This window comes from Centropristis striata, chromosome 3, assembly GCF_030273125.1.
Source record: "Centropristis striata isolate RG_2023a ecotype Rhode Island chromosome 3, C.striata_1.0, whole genome shotgun sequence".
Taxonomy (NCBI): domain Eukaryota; kingdom Metazoa; phylum Chordata; class Actinopteri; order Perciformes; family Serranidae; genus Centropristis; species Centropristis striata.
The window spans coordinates 15,480,662-15,495,868 of record NC_081519.1 but is presented as its reverse complement, the minus strand read 5'-3'; the positions used below and the strand labels follow the sequence as shown (position 1 = coordinate 15,495,868).

The 15,207-nt window shown below is 35.1% G+C and overlaps 2 protein-coding genes across 12 annotated transcripts in view; one reads left to right on the top strand and one right to left on the bottom strand.

The window, feature by feature from the left end:
• Positions 1-2,905: 2,905 nt before the first annotated feature.
• cd8a (CD8a molecule) lies at positions 2,906-7,350 on the top strand. The gene is made up of 6 exons (XM_059328603.1): positions 2,906-3,168; positions 3,305-3,631; positions 3,727-3,828; positions 4,093-4,200; positions 4,445-4,484; positions 6,827-7,350. The coding sequence occupies exons 1-6, from the start codon at positions 3,120-3,122 to the stop codon at positions 6,876-6,878; spliced, it is 678 nt and encodes a 225-aa protein (XP_059184586.1). The 5' UTR covers positions 2,906-3,119; the 3' UTR covers positions 6,879-7,350.
• A 648-nt stretch (positions 7,351-7,998) lies between these two features.
• cast (calpastatin) overlaps positions 7,999-15,207 on the bottom strand; it is a 52,310-nt gene continuing 45,101 nt past the window's right edge. For 10 of the 11 annotated variants that reach the window (XM_059328555.1, XM_059328551.1, XM_059328552.1 and 7 more), the window contains 7 exons: positions 14,258-14,350; positions 12,851-12,895; positions 11,836-11,970; positions 10,501-10,587; positions 10,176-10,205; positions 9,822-9,922; positions 7,999-9,730 (listed from right to left, as the gene is read on the bottom strand). In XM_059328555.1, the coding sequence (XP_059184538.1) occupies positions 9,824-9,922; positions 10,176-10,205; positions 10,501-10,587; positions 11,836-11,970; positions 12,851-12,895; positions 14,258-14,350 (489 nt within the window). In that variant the 3' untranslated portion in view covers positions 7,999-9,730; positions 9,822-9,823. The remainder of the gene's footprint in view (positions 9,731-9,821; positions 9,923-10,175; positions 10,206-10,500; positions 10,588-11,835; positions 11,971-12,850; positions 12,896-14,257; positions 14,351-15,207) is intronic. The other variant, XM_059328553.1, reaches the window with a different exon arrangement.

Genomic DNA, 15,207 nt, shown 5'->3' with positions numbered 1-15,207 from the left:
CCACTTTTTAAGACTTTGTGTTTTAACTGTTATGTTTTAACTGAAAGCGCTCTATAGATACAATTTATTGGTATTATTATTAAATATTATTATGAACACAAAGTGATGCACTTAGAAAAATATGTTTCACACTTAAGTCCTATTTGTACATTACTGGTTGTGAAAAGATATTACTTGTTAGTTCAATACCGCTTTACACAGGCCACAAGCCAGTAGATTTTTAATTTAGTTTAAAATATGTCCAGTTATCTCAAAATCCAGGTTAAGCCAGGTAGTGGTTCTCCAAATCTTAAAGAGTCTTTCCAGCAATGAAGTGTCCAACTCCCACTTAGAAGAGCCAGATATTCAACATCAGTTGTCAAAATTGAAGCCGGAGAGCAAGAACTATGCCGTAGTCAAGGAAGTAAAGGTTCATCAAAAAAAGAAAAAAGAAAAGAAAAGTTGTCAGTCGTAGCCAAAAGCATTTAATTTGAAATAACCCAGATGACATCATTAGGGTTATTTACAATAAAATCTATTTGAGGACCACTTATCTTGCTTCCCCTCACAGCAGGTGTTTCCAGTGGTGGTTCTACACAGGGGCCTCCAGGGGCCACTGCCCCTGTGAAGAAGCCCTTGGCCCCTGCTGTGGCCCCTGTGTCAAATTAATAATAAAATGATCAATTTATAACGATGAACGACGGAACAATTTTTACCTATTTTTTGTTCAAACAATATCTCATTGTACACAAAATGAACCCAGAATGTGTACATTGTATAATAGTTAAATTGTGCAATTTAAGCTTGTGTGTATATATATATAAAAAAAAAGGTCATTCTCACTGTACTGCACTTTCAAAATAAAAAAAGTAATTGTGCACAAAAATGAGAAATGTCTGTCGTACAAAAATAGTTATTATTGTTGGTCTCATTGTTTCAATCAATGTATTTGTATCTTCCAAATATACTTAAATTAGATTTTTAAATAACCTAAAATAAAAGGATTTGAATGCTTAAATATCATCTTTGCCGTTTTTTAATGTGCCCCTCTGATTAAACACTGGGCCCTGCTTGGCCCCCACAGTAAAACTGGTCTAGAACCGCCACTGGGTGTTTTTTCTATTCACTCTCTCAGCTTTCAAAGGTTAAACACCTGCTTATTCACTGAGTGGTGCGTGGCTAGCAATGACACACTTTAATGTCTGAGTCCTTGCAGAGCAGAGCAGCAGCTTCATGACTCATGGTCAATGATTTACTGTTTAATCAATGACAGAGCAAATCAATCCTGTAAATCCTGCTTCTGTTGCCACCTAGTGGTTAAAATGTTCATTGGCGTCACACTGCAAGATAACATCGTAACCCTGGGTGAAGGGTGGGCTTAGCCGTGGAACATAGATTAAACATTTTAATTTAGCATAGAATAGATATATTGTGTGGCCTGGGTGGAAACAAACGACAGAACGAGTGAGGTTAGAAACCACTTAAAGCTCCTCAGGTGGAGACCATTTCTTGATGTCCTACACCACTCTGCCTTTCGTCTTCTGAACCCGGAAACCAAACCACACACAACAACAGCAGGCAGGCAGGGACTTCACAGTCAATGTAATGTCTTTCTGCATACACAATGAGTTTTGAAGTTTGAAGTTTTTTTTTATTTTGCACAAATAATAAGACAAAAGAAACGGATAAAGAGATAACAACAAAAGGAAGGTGCAAGGTCTCTACCTATATTAAAATTCACAAGTTAAGTTAAAACAAGGAACTATGAGTGTACAGTGTATAGGATACATTGCCCTGTAACCTTTTATAATATTTTATGCATATTGCATAGTCTTTATTTATTTTTGTTTTCAATGGTATAAGTCTTATTGGACTCTTCTGCCACCAAGCCACCACACTTAATTAAATGTCTTCAAATCCATTTAACACATAAGAACCCAGACCCAGTAATCCTTAAAGGAAAATTATAGGGCATATACCACGGACCAAGTGGACCACATAGAACACATTTATGTTTTAAAACCAAATCCACCCCTAAATGTCATGTTTATATTTCTTATTTTAAAATAATAAAAAAAAAACATTTTCTACTTACAGAGACACAAATTTGCCCTTTTCTTTGCATCTCCACAACATACATCAAAATTGTGACATTAACAGTGCTGTTTAACAATAAATTATTTTCCAGATTTTTAAAACAAATAGCCCACTTGCCTTTTTGTTTGCATCTCCATAACATTTATCAAAATTGTGACTTTAATTTGTTCAGGAAATATGGTCAGAACAACTTAAATGCTATACAGGACACAACTATTAACGGATTAGAATTGTTAAATGGGGTTAAACTTAAAGCCTCCTAACAAAAAATAAGCTTTTTGAAATTAGCTTCTTTTTCACATTTTGGAGAATTCACTTCTTGTCACAGTCACATGACCACCACACCATGGTGTTGAGGGATTTAGTGAGTTAATGTAAAGCATAAAGCTGAATATAAGAGATTGTAAAATATTAAAGTGTTTGTTACACGGGTGTCACCATAGGTTCTTATGGGTTAATTTGTGACTACAAGAAGACATTTCACCAAAAGCATTTTTCAGAATTCCAAGGGATATTATCAATTATTTCACAGCTCCTCCATGTCCTATCAAACACAGGAGGTCAAAGGTCAAAGCGAGCTACAGACCAGTGGCCCTGCAGCTCGAGGGCATTTCAGCAGGGCAGATTTTTGCACTAAGATGGTTATAAAGATAAGTCTCACTTTTTGATCCGTGCAGAAACCGCGTTGTGTTTGTGTAATGAGGGCTGCACTTCCTACCCCAGCCTACATACATCAGCCTACATACATGTGCACTGTAGCGTTTGTCAGAAGCTCTTCGATGAAGTTGTGCAGTTCGATGCTTCAAACCAGAGGCAGAGGTGTGAAGTGCAGATCGGTGGGCTCCACTTCAAACATCTTGCAGACCACGACTGTGCTGCAGGAGGTCTCTGCAAAACGCCGCTGCAATGATCCCATTTGATGCAGCACAGAAGAAGGTTACAGGTGGGGCGTGGTTTGATATCTCGCTGAATTATCTCGTAGAAGGCTTCAACAAACACCACAAAGACGCGTTTAGCAGCTATTGTCTCCTGCAACAGTAAAAATGGACCAAAAGTGGATTTGGATTCTGGTGATTCTCGTGTTTTGTCAAAGTAAGTTGAACCTGAATGTTCCTAACTTGTGGCAGCTTTAAAGTCTTCTCTGGTCTTTTCTAAAAGTCTTTTGCTTTCGCGAACCTAACGACAGAGAGGTAAATGTTATAACTTCCTATTTTATCACATCTTTTAGAAATTACTTCAGTAGACAGCAGAGATGTACCTGTTAAGGAAGGGAAGTCGGTTATCATCAACTGTGAGCTTCAAGACAAGGGCTCCATGGTTGTCTGGTTGCGAATTCTGGACACATCTGGCATGGAATTTATTGCATCCTTCAGCATCACTGGTGTCCTTAAGCAATCTGGGCCCTCCTTCGATTCCATCTTCAGTTACCAAACGAATAAGCCAGGTACCCTAACGCTGCAGTCCTTCAACAAAAACCGTGACAGCGGCGTTTACAGCTGCGGTGTCCTCAAGAATAGTGCACTTATATTTGGCCCAACAACCCGACTGTATGCAGGTGAGTTTTTCTTCATACATTTCATGTAATGATGGTATAATGGAGGCTTTTCAGAATCGCATATCATTGCACTTTTGTTCTCCTTTTACAAAAAGATACAGTCCCAGTTGAACCGACAAAGTCCGTCGTCGTCGCCACCAAAGAAAGTCTATGCACAACTGCCAAGCCATGTGTCTGTACAAACAATATGAAGCCAGGTAAATGTTCACAATCACGACTCTGTGTAGTGAGTCCTTATTGTCTTCATGTCTTCTTATCTCTTTCCTATCCACTGTATTGTTGATTTTGAATATTTGTATGTGTTTGTATGTATGTACTGTATCTATTGTCCATTTGTATTCTTTTTCACTTTGTGTTTTTTGTAAAGCGTCTTTGTGTATTTTGAAAAGCGCTATATAAAACTGATGCATTATTATTATTATTATTACAATGCTGGTGGTAAATGAGCACATGCTTTGCAGCGCCAACCAATCCTGAGCTGTTTTGTGATCCGATCATTCTGGGCCCACTGGCGGGCGGCTGTGGACTTCTTCTTCTAATCCTCATCATCATCACCCTTTACTGCAACAGTAAGTTCATCTGATATCTAAAACCTATAAAGAAAAGCCTTTATATAGCCGTTTACATCACATTTTTTGTACATTTACTGTGCAGTCAATAAATGTCTGTGTGATGGAAAGATGAAGATTTTTCAAATTCTGCTGAGAAATACAGTACAGTCCCTTATTTTCTGCTTTTCTTGATTTAAAATATGGATTGGATGGACGGATGATGGATGGACGTTTTTAAATAACACTTTTTAATTTTCTGTAGAAATAAGAACCCGAAGGTGTCCACACCATTACAAACGAAAGTAAGTTGTTTATTTTCTTTTAATCTATTGTTATCTTACAATTTAGGCAAAGGTGGGCTGTAACAAAGTACATTTAGTAAGTCCATTTTTTGTCTATCTGTACTTAACTAAAATTATGACTTTTTCTCCACAACATTTGAAAGACAAATATTGTATGCATGCTGCTTTGCGGGGGTGGTGTAGGCGGTATGTTTCTACACCTACAGTTATATCGGCTTGGGACGTTATAGAATATTCTTCAAGGTTTTTATTCTATAGGTTCTATGAGCCAGCAGTGCATCCAGTACATTATTTCAGAGTCATTATGTCTGTAAATGCACTGATATTAACCCATAAGAACCCATGGTGACATGCATGTAACAAACACTTTAAATGTTGTAGAATCTCCCATATACAGCTTTATGCTTCACCTTAACTCATTAAGTCCCTCAGCAAGACTGTGACAAGAAGTGACAAAATATGTGTGTGACTGGAAACAGAAATGTGAAAAAGTCGCTAATTTCAAAAAGCTTTTTTTTGTTACGAGGCTAAATTTAAACCCATTTAACAATTATAATCCGTGAATGTCCTGTATTGCGTTTAACCTGTTTTGACCATATTTCCTGAACAAATTAATATAAAACAAGTAACAAAAATATAGCTGTGTACGTCAGAAAAAGGCAAATTTGTGTTTTTCTGTAAGCAGAAAAGGTGTGTAGTTTATTTATTTTCAAATAAGAAATATCACAAACATAAATTCCATAAACACCCAATGTAATGTTCATGTCACATCACAGATCTTTGACATTTAGGATTAGTATTTTATTTTTCAAAACATCATTAATGTGTTCTATGTGGTCCACTGGTCTGTGGTATATCTCTCATAATTTTCCTTCAAGGATAAATAGGTCTGGGTTCTTATGGGTTAAAAAGAGAATGTACTCCTAAATACTTTTTTGAAGCAAGTAAAACTCAGGTAAAAATGTGACTGAACAACTTTCACTTGTATTGAAGTAATGTAATGATACTCTTGAGTGAGGTAACAGGGTTGTGTACTTGTCCACCACTGCATTAAGGGCCGTAGCAAGAATTCTAAGAATACTGAGGTCAACAGTCCAAGTCCCCCGAACCCAGGTACAAAAATGAAAGCGCCAAAAAAAAAAATGTGTTTTTTCAAATTCTTATGTAAGCTGTTTAGTGTTATTTTTAATCTTTTTTTTTAAATCAATTGAAAGTTCATTCAACGAAATTACTCTGAAATTCCACTTTTTTTTTAACCCATAAGAACCCATGGTGACACCCGTGTAACAAACTTTAAATCTTCTATAATCTCCCATATTCAGCTTTATGCTTTACATTAACTCATTAAATCCCTAAGCAACACATACTCAACACCCTGGTGTGGTGGTCATGTGACTTTAACAAGAAGTGACTTCTCCAAAATGTGGCTGTGACTGGGAACAGAAATGTGGAAAAAGTAGCTAATTTCAAAAATTATATTTTTTGTTAAAAGGCTAAGTTTAAACCCATTTAACAATTCTAATTCATTAATAGGGAGCTGAACAAATTAAAGTCACAATTTTGATATATGTTATGGACATGCAAACAAAAAGGCAAATGGTAATTTAAAAAAATTTATTATTGATTTATTGTTATTTTGTTACTTAAAAACAAATCTGAAAAATCATTTATTGTTAAACAGCACTATTAATGTCACAATTTTGATAAATGTTGTGGAGATGCAAAGAAAAAGGCAAATTTGTGTTTCTGTAAACAGAAAATGTGTTTTAAATTTGAAAATAAGATATATCCTAAACATAAACACAATAAACGTCCAATGTAACATATATATGTCAGATCTTTGATATTTAGGGGTAGTATTTTTTTTTTTTTTTTAAACATCATAAATATGTTCTATGTGGTTCACTTGTTCTGTGGTATATCCCCCATAATTTTCCTTTAAGGATTACTGGGTCTGGGTTCTTATGGGTTAAGATAACTAAGAAAACTCAAATTACCGACAGAACTTTATCTCAATTTTCCCTGTTATTAATTAATACCAAATAACATGTTTCTTTACGGTACTTTTCTTAGAAAATTACAAGAAATCATACACCCAGTATATCCAAGCATTACTTTTATTTCTAAAGAAATTGGTGGAAAAATAATGAATTATTTACGAATTTATTAAACGCAGTCTCACGGTAAAATTTAAACACATTATGGAAAACATAAGCTCAGTGTCCTTGATTGTAGCTACGGCCCCGTTTCCTTTGTAATTCACTGAACTCATTTATTATTATTATTATTATCATCATTATTAATAATTATAATTTTAAATAACTTGTTTCTATCTCATTTAGACCACGCACGGATGCTCCTGGAAAACAAATGATGAACAAAAGACACGTCTGATCTAAATGGTGCACTGGACATTGCTTTAAATGGAAATGAAGTCAAACGCTTGTGTTACTGTTGCAGAAATGACTTTTCATCTATTCACAGTTTAATCACATTTTGTTGCCAACTTGAAATTATAAAAAGTTTTAAAGTGGTTCAAGGATTCAACACATCAAACAATTTCAGATTCCTTCATCGTCAACATCCAGTTTTCACGTTGATGTTCGACAGACGATGATGCTGCACAGTCACATTCACATTGAACTCTTTAATCAAATCTATTTATCCAATCCCTGTTAATAACAGAAATCCTGAGAATATTAAAATCACTCTAATTAATGTGTATTTTTTTCAAAATGTATGCAAAAAATGTATAATTCTTTTTGCTTTTGCACAGAGACAAAGCCCATTTTTAACTGTTTAAGTGACTTCCTTCAGCAGTTTTTTTCTAACCTTAATTTCTGTATTGTCCTTTAGTTTTTGATTTTTTTTAAAAAAAGATCCTTCACTTTCCTTTTGCTTGAAAAAAAAAAATGAAATAACCAAAGTTCATAAAATGTTTTGCTCACACATCATTTCAGTAGGATATCTTGTAATGTTGAACATTTTAGATTTAAGTTTTTATTCAATTCATCTTTTTATTATTTTTGTATTTCTTGTAATTTCTCTAAAGGTGCATTTCTTGTCATTTAAAATTCTATAGTTTCAAATGATGAGGAACAAATACAAATGGATCTTTTTGTGTAGTTGCAGCATTTTAGAGTTCCCCCACTGTGTGAGTTTTTCTAACTTGAAACATTGTAAAAAAAAAAAATTTTTTTTTTTTAAAACAAGTAATAAAAAATAAATAAAAATATATCATCAGTCAATAAACTGTATTTTTCTTTATTCATGCGTCATATTTTATGTATTAACATACCCACTCATTTGCATCCCCACCAGTCATTCAGGGTTCTGGCACAGAAATATAAAGCATATAACAGCAAAACAAAATTGCTTTTTGTTTGCTGTAAGTCTCCCCCCCGAGTCAAAAGGAAGTGGTACAACTGTTTGCAGAGTGAAAAACCACAGAAAGAAAGATATTTTTGAGGAGATTCTGTTCCCGTTCTGTTTAATACAAACACACACTTCCCTGCACCTTTAAGAAAACAGTGTTTATTCATTTCCTGCTGTGTTTGTCTACATATCAAGGCAGTTCTTGTTAGTTTTTGTTTCTCATTTTAGGCACAAATCGTAGAAACCAGACTCTACATAGAGCAAAACACCATTCAAATTTTTATTTTTATTTAATTAGTATTCCCACATCTAAAATACCTCTCATATTTTTTGACTCACACCCACACAAAACCTCTCACATGGAAAACAAAATTTGGGGACAGTATATTGATTTTTGACTTTACAGTTGAAAGCCCTTTGTAAATTATACAGTGTTGGCTTATATAGAGCAAAAATCTTTTTTTTTTTTCTTTACAGTATACAAACAGGGGCAGCTGACAAAGCTTGCAACCACCTCGGTTCACTAAGTGCACTTCTGGACACCAGCATTTTTTTCTACAAGGCCAAATACATACAAAAGACCCTTTTTTTTCTACAGGTAGTAAAAGGCATTTGCAAAAAGCTCTCGGATACTGAAATAAGCAGAACACCTCCTGGAAATCCTCCACATATCTAATTATGTAAACTATGTTTTGTCCAAAATAGAAGCAAACTAAGCTGTACACTAGTGTCTCAAAGGCATCTGACCACATCATGATAGAAAACTTGGCTTTTTCTGTGTACATCAAGATTGCACAAACATCCCGATAATATACACCCGCTCCGTACGCTCACCACTGCTGTCACCAACATCACAACATGCTAACATAATCAGATTGTTGTGATATTAGTGTGTCACTGGGGAAACTGTCAGCTGAGACGTACGTGCAGGACTCTGACAGGCAACGCCTTCCTCCCCTCAGCACGCTCAACACACCAACTTACAAAACTAAAGATCTTCACTCTCACAATGCATCCTTGCATTCTCCATCTTGTTTAAAAAAAAGTATTTTCATTTTCTCTAAAGACTTTAACCAAAACCTTCTCATCCTTAAATTCATGTGAAACGAAACAAAAAAGGCGCTGCATGCAGAGATATGTGTGTGTGTGTGTGTGTGTCTGTGTGTATTTATGCACTGCAAAAAAAGAAAAGTTGGGTGAACTCAAAATTTCAAGGCAACAAACTTCGATAAAATTTTAAGTTGGACAATTAAACTAAATATTTTAAGTTTTGTTTTTGAGTTTGCTCAACTCTGAATTTCTCTGGCACGATTGTAACGCCGCTATGAAATGTCAGCTAATGTTGCGACCACAATTTTGAGTTAGCATTGATACGCTAATGGCTACTCTTGTAGCTGTAACAAGCAGCGCTGCTAGCATCAGTTAGCCGCTAGCATCAGTTAGCCGCTAGCATCAGTTAGCCGCTAGCATCAGTTAGCTGCTAGCTTTCGCTAATGACCAAATTTCACAACAAAGAAATAAGAGCTAGCAGAACTATTGTCCCTTGTTGTGAACCCCAACTTAAAGATATAAGTAACAACAACTCACCAACTTGTTTTTGAGCAGACAACTGGCTTCCTTTGTTGTGCTAACTTAAATTAATACCCTAAACGTCAATAATTTATATTTCCAAGTTTTACCAACTTAAATCACTGTTTTAGGCCAAAAAATACAAGTTGGCTTTTTTGCAGTGTGTACGTGTGTGCGCGTTCAGCAAGTGTTATGGGTGTGTCTCAGGTTTGTCTTTCATCCAGTATACATTCTCGATCATTTAGAAAAATATCCCTCACTGATGCGTCCCTGTGGCCAGGAGGACAAATTGCGCAGAGAACCTGCAACACACAACACATTCAGCAGTCAGTGGAAACATGTTGAGCATCTTTTATCAGGTCAAATTGAGCAAAATATGAGAGGAAACAATACCTCTAGGTCCTGCCTCCCTTCTTTGCAGATTTTGGCACAACGTCTGAGCTAGGCTGAGCTGGTAGCTGCTCGGTGGCAGCTGGCTCCTCCGCGTGGTGTTTCTGAAATACAATGTTAACCTTTAAAATGTGTAGAAAGGACAAGAAGAAGAAGAAGAAGCAGTTCCTTTGCATGCTACCAATTTAATGTCATTAATTGGGGAAATTAACATCAGCCAAAGCAGATACAGGAGAGTGTATCACATGCAGCTTTGGCCAGGCTCCACCTATGGAGATAATTTTTCGCATAGATTAATTTTGTTATCTTGCATGCCCAACTGATTTTTTGTCTTCATGCAACAGGCAGTTTGCTTACTTTAGACTTTGACTTTGACTTGCTCTTGCCCTGTAACAAAGTTGGCACCTTGGTTAGGCTCAACAGGTCCTCGTTGCTCCATGAGGACGTGACACGCATACAGTAAATGCTAGTAAACGACCTGAAGAGGGCGCCATGCAACAATGAAACTACAGTACATGTGTGTAACATCATCAGTACAGAACTGCCAGCAGTCAATACCAGATTTTTTACCATTAGATGTCAAGCTATACATTTATATTTGGTCTACTGTTACTCTTTACCGAATAAATAATGTAATACCAGGAGTGATCTAACATCCTGATCTCACTCAGATGCTTTTTACCTTTGGTTTGTCTGTCTTAGGTTTGAACTCTGGGGCGTCTGGAAGCAGGGTGCTAGATAGGGAGTCCAGGACAGGACCAGCCATTGGCTAGGAAAGAATAATAAACAAATAAATGATAAACACACATATCAAACATGATCAGCTTATAATGCAGTAATGTACTGAACTCACACCGTTGTTTAAACCTGACACAAACATTTGAATTACGCACACTTTCTATATACGTAGACATGTTTAAACGTTTCAATAGTAAAACATTCATTTTCTCATACTGTCTGTCTGAATATACACTACTGGTCAAAAGTTTTAGAACACACCAACTTTTCCAGAATTTAATTGAAAATGATGCAGTTTAATGTCTCAGTGTACTCTGAAATTAATGCACATTTGCAACATTTAAAATTCTTGATTGAGCATGATAGTGTTTTGACAGTAAAAAAAGATTCAAAATCACATTTTATGTTGGACTAAAGGACTAAAAAAAGACACAAAATGACTTACAAAGACATGAAAAGACTTCAAAAATGGACAAAATAGCCCAAGACTCCATAGAGTTAAGTTGTTAACCCATTTCTTGTTCCCTGAAAAAGGCCTACTTGTATAATTCTGAAATGTACATTATCTTTCAGTTTTGGTTAAGCTTACCTTTTTTATTTACCTCTGGCAGTTCACCACTTACCTTTGTACCCTTTCAAGCTGTTCATTTGACTTGAACTGCTTGAATTTCTATAAAAAACTGGAAAATTGGGGTGTTCTAAAACTTTTGACCGGTAGTGTATATCACCTATAATGCTAGAGTTGTATAATAACCTTACAGAAGTCCTGAAGGCTTGTTTAAAGGCGGTTTTAAAATACTGGCAGTGTATTTCTCTCTTTATTAGTATTTTGATACTTTCACAGTATTTATAAAGCACCTAGACCTGCTTTATAATCAGAAATTCACGGAAATATCACTAAGAAAGAGGACCTTTAAGTACGAATCTGAAACAATTCAGATTAAATAAATGTTCAGCTTGCCACTTTCAATGGCTAATCTCTGTATAGTGCTGTTTTAAAGCCTCAGTGTTGGTAAAGATTGTATTTTATATCTTACTCACCAAAAATCTAAAGAAAGTATTTGTTTGAAGTGATCTATGCAGTACTGAAACAGTGTTCTGGGTGCCATCTAGCTCATAAAGGGAAAACCCAGATTGAAATAGAAATATTAACTTTGTCTCATAAAATATGGCAGTAAGTGATTCCAGAGGGCCAGAGCATGCAGGACTAAATTAGCTACGTCACACTTTTCTTAGCTAGGACATGTCAAAATGCGTTGCAGTTTATTTTCCGTGCTACCTTCAGGGGCTCTGAGTCCAGCACAGGAGGTTCCAGCTTTGTTGTGGCAGCAGATGGTGCGACCGGTGCAGCCGGTTCAGACGCAGACATGAAGTCTCCGGACAGCAGGTCCAGGGCTGTTTTATCATCCATAGTCTGAAACAGAGGACAGGGAATCAAACTATATGTATGTATTCACACAGTATATATATATATATATATATATATATATATATATATATATATATACACTACTGGTCAAAAGTTTTAGAACACACCAACTTTTCCAGAATTTAATTGAAAATGATGCAGTTTAATGTCTCAGTGTACTCTGAAATTAATGCACATTTGCAACATTTAAAATTCTTTATTGAGCATGATAGTGTTTTGAAAATAAAAAAAAGATTCAAAATCACATTTTATGTTGGACTAAAGGACTAAAAAAAGACACAAAATGACAAAAAAAAGACACCAAAAGACACAAAATGACTAAAAAAGACACAAAATGACAAAAAAAGACACAAAATGACTAAAAAAAGACACAAAATGACCAAAAAAAACACACAAAATGACAAAAAAAGACACAAAATGACCAAAAAAAACACACAAAATGACAAAAAAAGACACAAAATGACCAAAAAAAGACAAAATGACTTACAAAGACATGAAAATAATTCAAAAATGGACAAAATAGCCCAAGACTCCATAGAGTTTAGTTGTTAACCCATTTCTTGTTCCCTGAAAAAGGCCTACTTGTATAATTCTGAAATGTTCATTATTTTTCAGTTTTGGTTAAGCTTACCTTTATTATTTACCTCTGGCAGTTCACCACTTACCTTTGTACCCTTTCAAGCTGTTCATTTGACTTGAACTGCTTGATTTTCAATAAAAAACTGGAAAAATTGGGGTGTTCTAAAACTTTTGACCGGTAGTGTACATATATATATATATATATATATATATATATATATATATATACTTTACAGTGCTCGTCTGTCTAATGTCATCATCTGTGAGTCTGTGAGCTTTTTTTTACCTCCTTGGGTTTTGCAGCTGCTTCTGCTTTTGCTTCTGCCATTTTCTTTGAAAAAATAAATAAATAACCATTAGTCACAGAGTAAAATTACTTCTGCTGCCAGACATGCCCTAGTAAACATTGAAATCAACACCTTTACACACCGTTTTTGCCCCCTGGATTCAAAATTGAACACAGTTATGAAAAAGCCTCATTAACACATATTCCATTTCCATTTAATTTGTTACTGTTATTGTTCCACTGTCTTTTCCACACAGAGATTAAACAAAATTAAAGGAACCATTATATTCATTACATTCATTCATTGTTAGCTTTAATGTGAATGGAGATCAAAGCAGCTGCTTACCAAAATAAAATAAAAAACTGTAATTTAAAAGAGTCTACAGCCAAGGTAGCAGCACTGTGAGGCTCTACTAAGACGGAAAGTCAGGAGATCACCAAATTTATTAGGATCATTTGGGAAATATTAAAGTCCGGGTAAAGTCAAATCAGAGATTTAATACAAAATAATAACTGAAAATATTAAAACTATATATGACTGAATTTTAGAGTTAGACCAATGAACAATTTATCTTAATTTTCTGTGGAGTTTTTGGGGGCGTGTCTAAAATCATGGATCGATAATGCACTGGAGCTCACTTAACATAACTCCGCCCCCCAACACTATATAGATAGATTACAATGTCTAAAGAAATATCCTAAATAAGCGCTAATTCTGAAGCATTTTGTGAACAAAAAATAAACTGCTCTTGTCTACGGGTGGTCTTGAAATAAATAAATAAAAATCTGATTCAAATTTGTCTGACACATTTTTTGTGGTGTGGAAAACTCAGATTACATATATACAGTACAGGCCAAAAGTTTGGACACACACCTTCTCATTCAATGCGTTTTTCTTTATTTTCATGACTATTTACATTGTAGATTCTCACTGAAGGCATCAAAACTATGAATGAACACATATGGAATTATGTACTTAACAAAAAAGTGTGAAATAACTGAAAACATGTCATGTATTTTAGATTCCTCAAAGTAACCACCCTTTGCTTACTAGAATATAAGACATGTTTTCAGTTATTTCACACTTTTTGTTAAGTGCATAATTCCACATGTCTTCATTCATAGTTTTGATGAATCACAATGTCAATAGTCATGAAAATAAAGGAAACACATTGAATAAGAAGGTGTGTCCAAACTTTTGGCCTGTACTGTATTTTTGCTTTACCCAGACTTTAATGTCAGAACTTCATGGCATCCATAAAGCAGTTTTTTGTAGATATTTCAGTTGGACTGAATACTTTGGTCACTATGGCTAAAAATCTTGGTTTAAGTACAAATTCCAACAAACAAACAACACTCCAGCAGAACTGACAGCAGTAACAGAGACATAAATAACAGTTTTATCACCTTCAGATCTTCCTCAGTGAGTCGATACTCTGGTGGCAACGTGTCGTCTCTCTCTCCCATCTTAATCAGCTTCTCCTCAACAACCTTTTTCTCCTGTAACAACAGCATGAATGAGGACAGCTGAAGTGCCGAGCAGACTTTTTTTTCTTAAAATTGTAAATATTCTCTCCTGTGCTATGCTCTTAACCCATTGACGCCGGGAAAGCATTACCGCATTTCTACCATTAAAACCGGGAGCGCTGTTGCGTCACTCTACCATTAAGGCCGGGACAGCGGATATGTCATTTTGTAGTATTTGTATTTTTTTCCACCTATTTTTGGTCTCTTGGCCAATGAAATGCATCAGAATCATGATCAGAAGACATGTGGGAGTGTCGCAATGCATCATGAGACTTTTCCAGAACTTATAAATCATGGAGGAAGACGACTATAGCGGAGGAGCTCAGCAGGAAGTGACGGAAGAGATCTGATGAAAACAGCGCCGATGATTTTATTGCTGATCTGGACTTTGAACCCTCGGAACCAATCGACCGGCATTTATGGATGAGGAATATGTTTTTAGACGACATATTTTCACCGAAGAACAGACAGATTTGTGGCCATCTGGAGATAATAATAATATTATTAATAATATATTAATATTATTAATAATAATAATAATAATAATAATAATAATAATAGGCTAATTGATTGTGATGGTGATATAAGAAATCTTGACTGTTTATGTCTTATATTACTTTATGCGTCGTTGAGTACCCTGAAAAGTGCAATATATAAAATGTATTATTATTATTTATTATTATTATTATTATTATGATTATTATTATTTTTTATTATTACAGTAGGCTAATGAGAACTATGTGTATTTCTTCCAGTGGTCATATCATGTTTGCATCTTGCTAATGGGCATGTATTAGTATTATGCATAGGATTTTTTATTCAGTCAAATG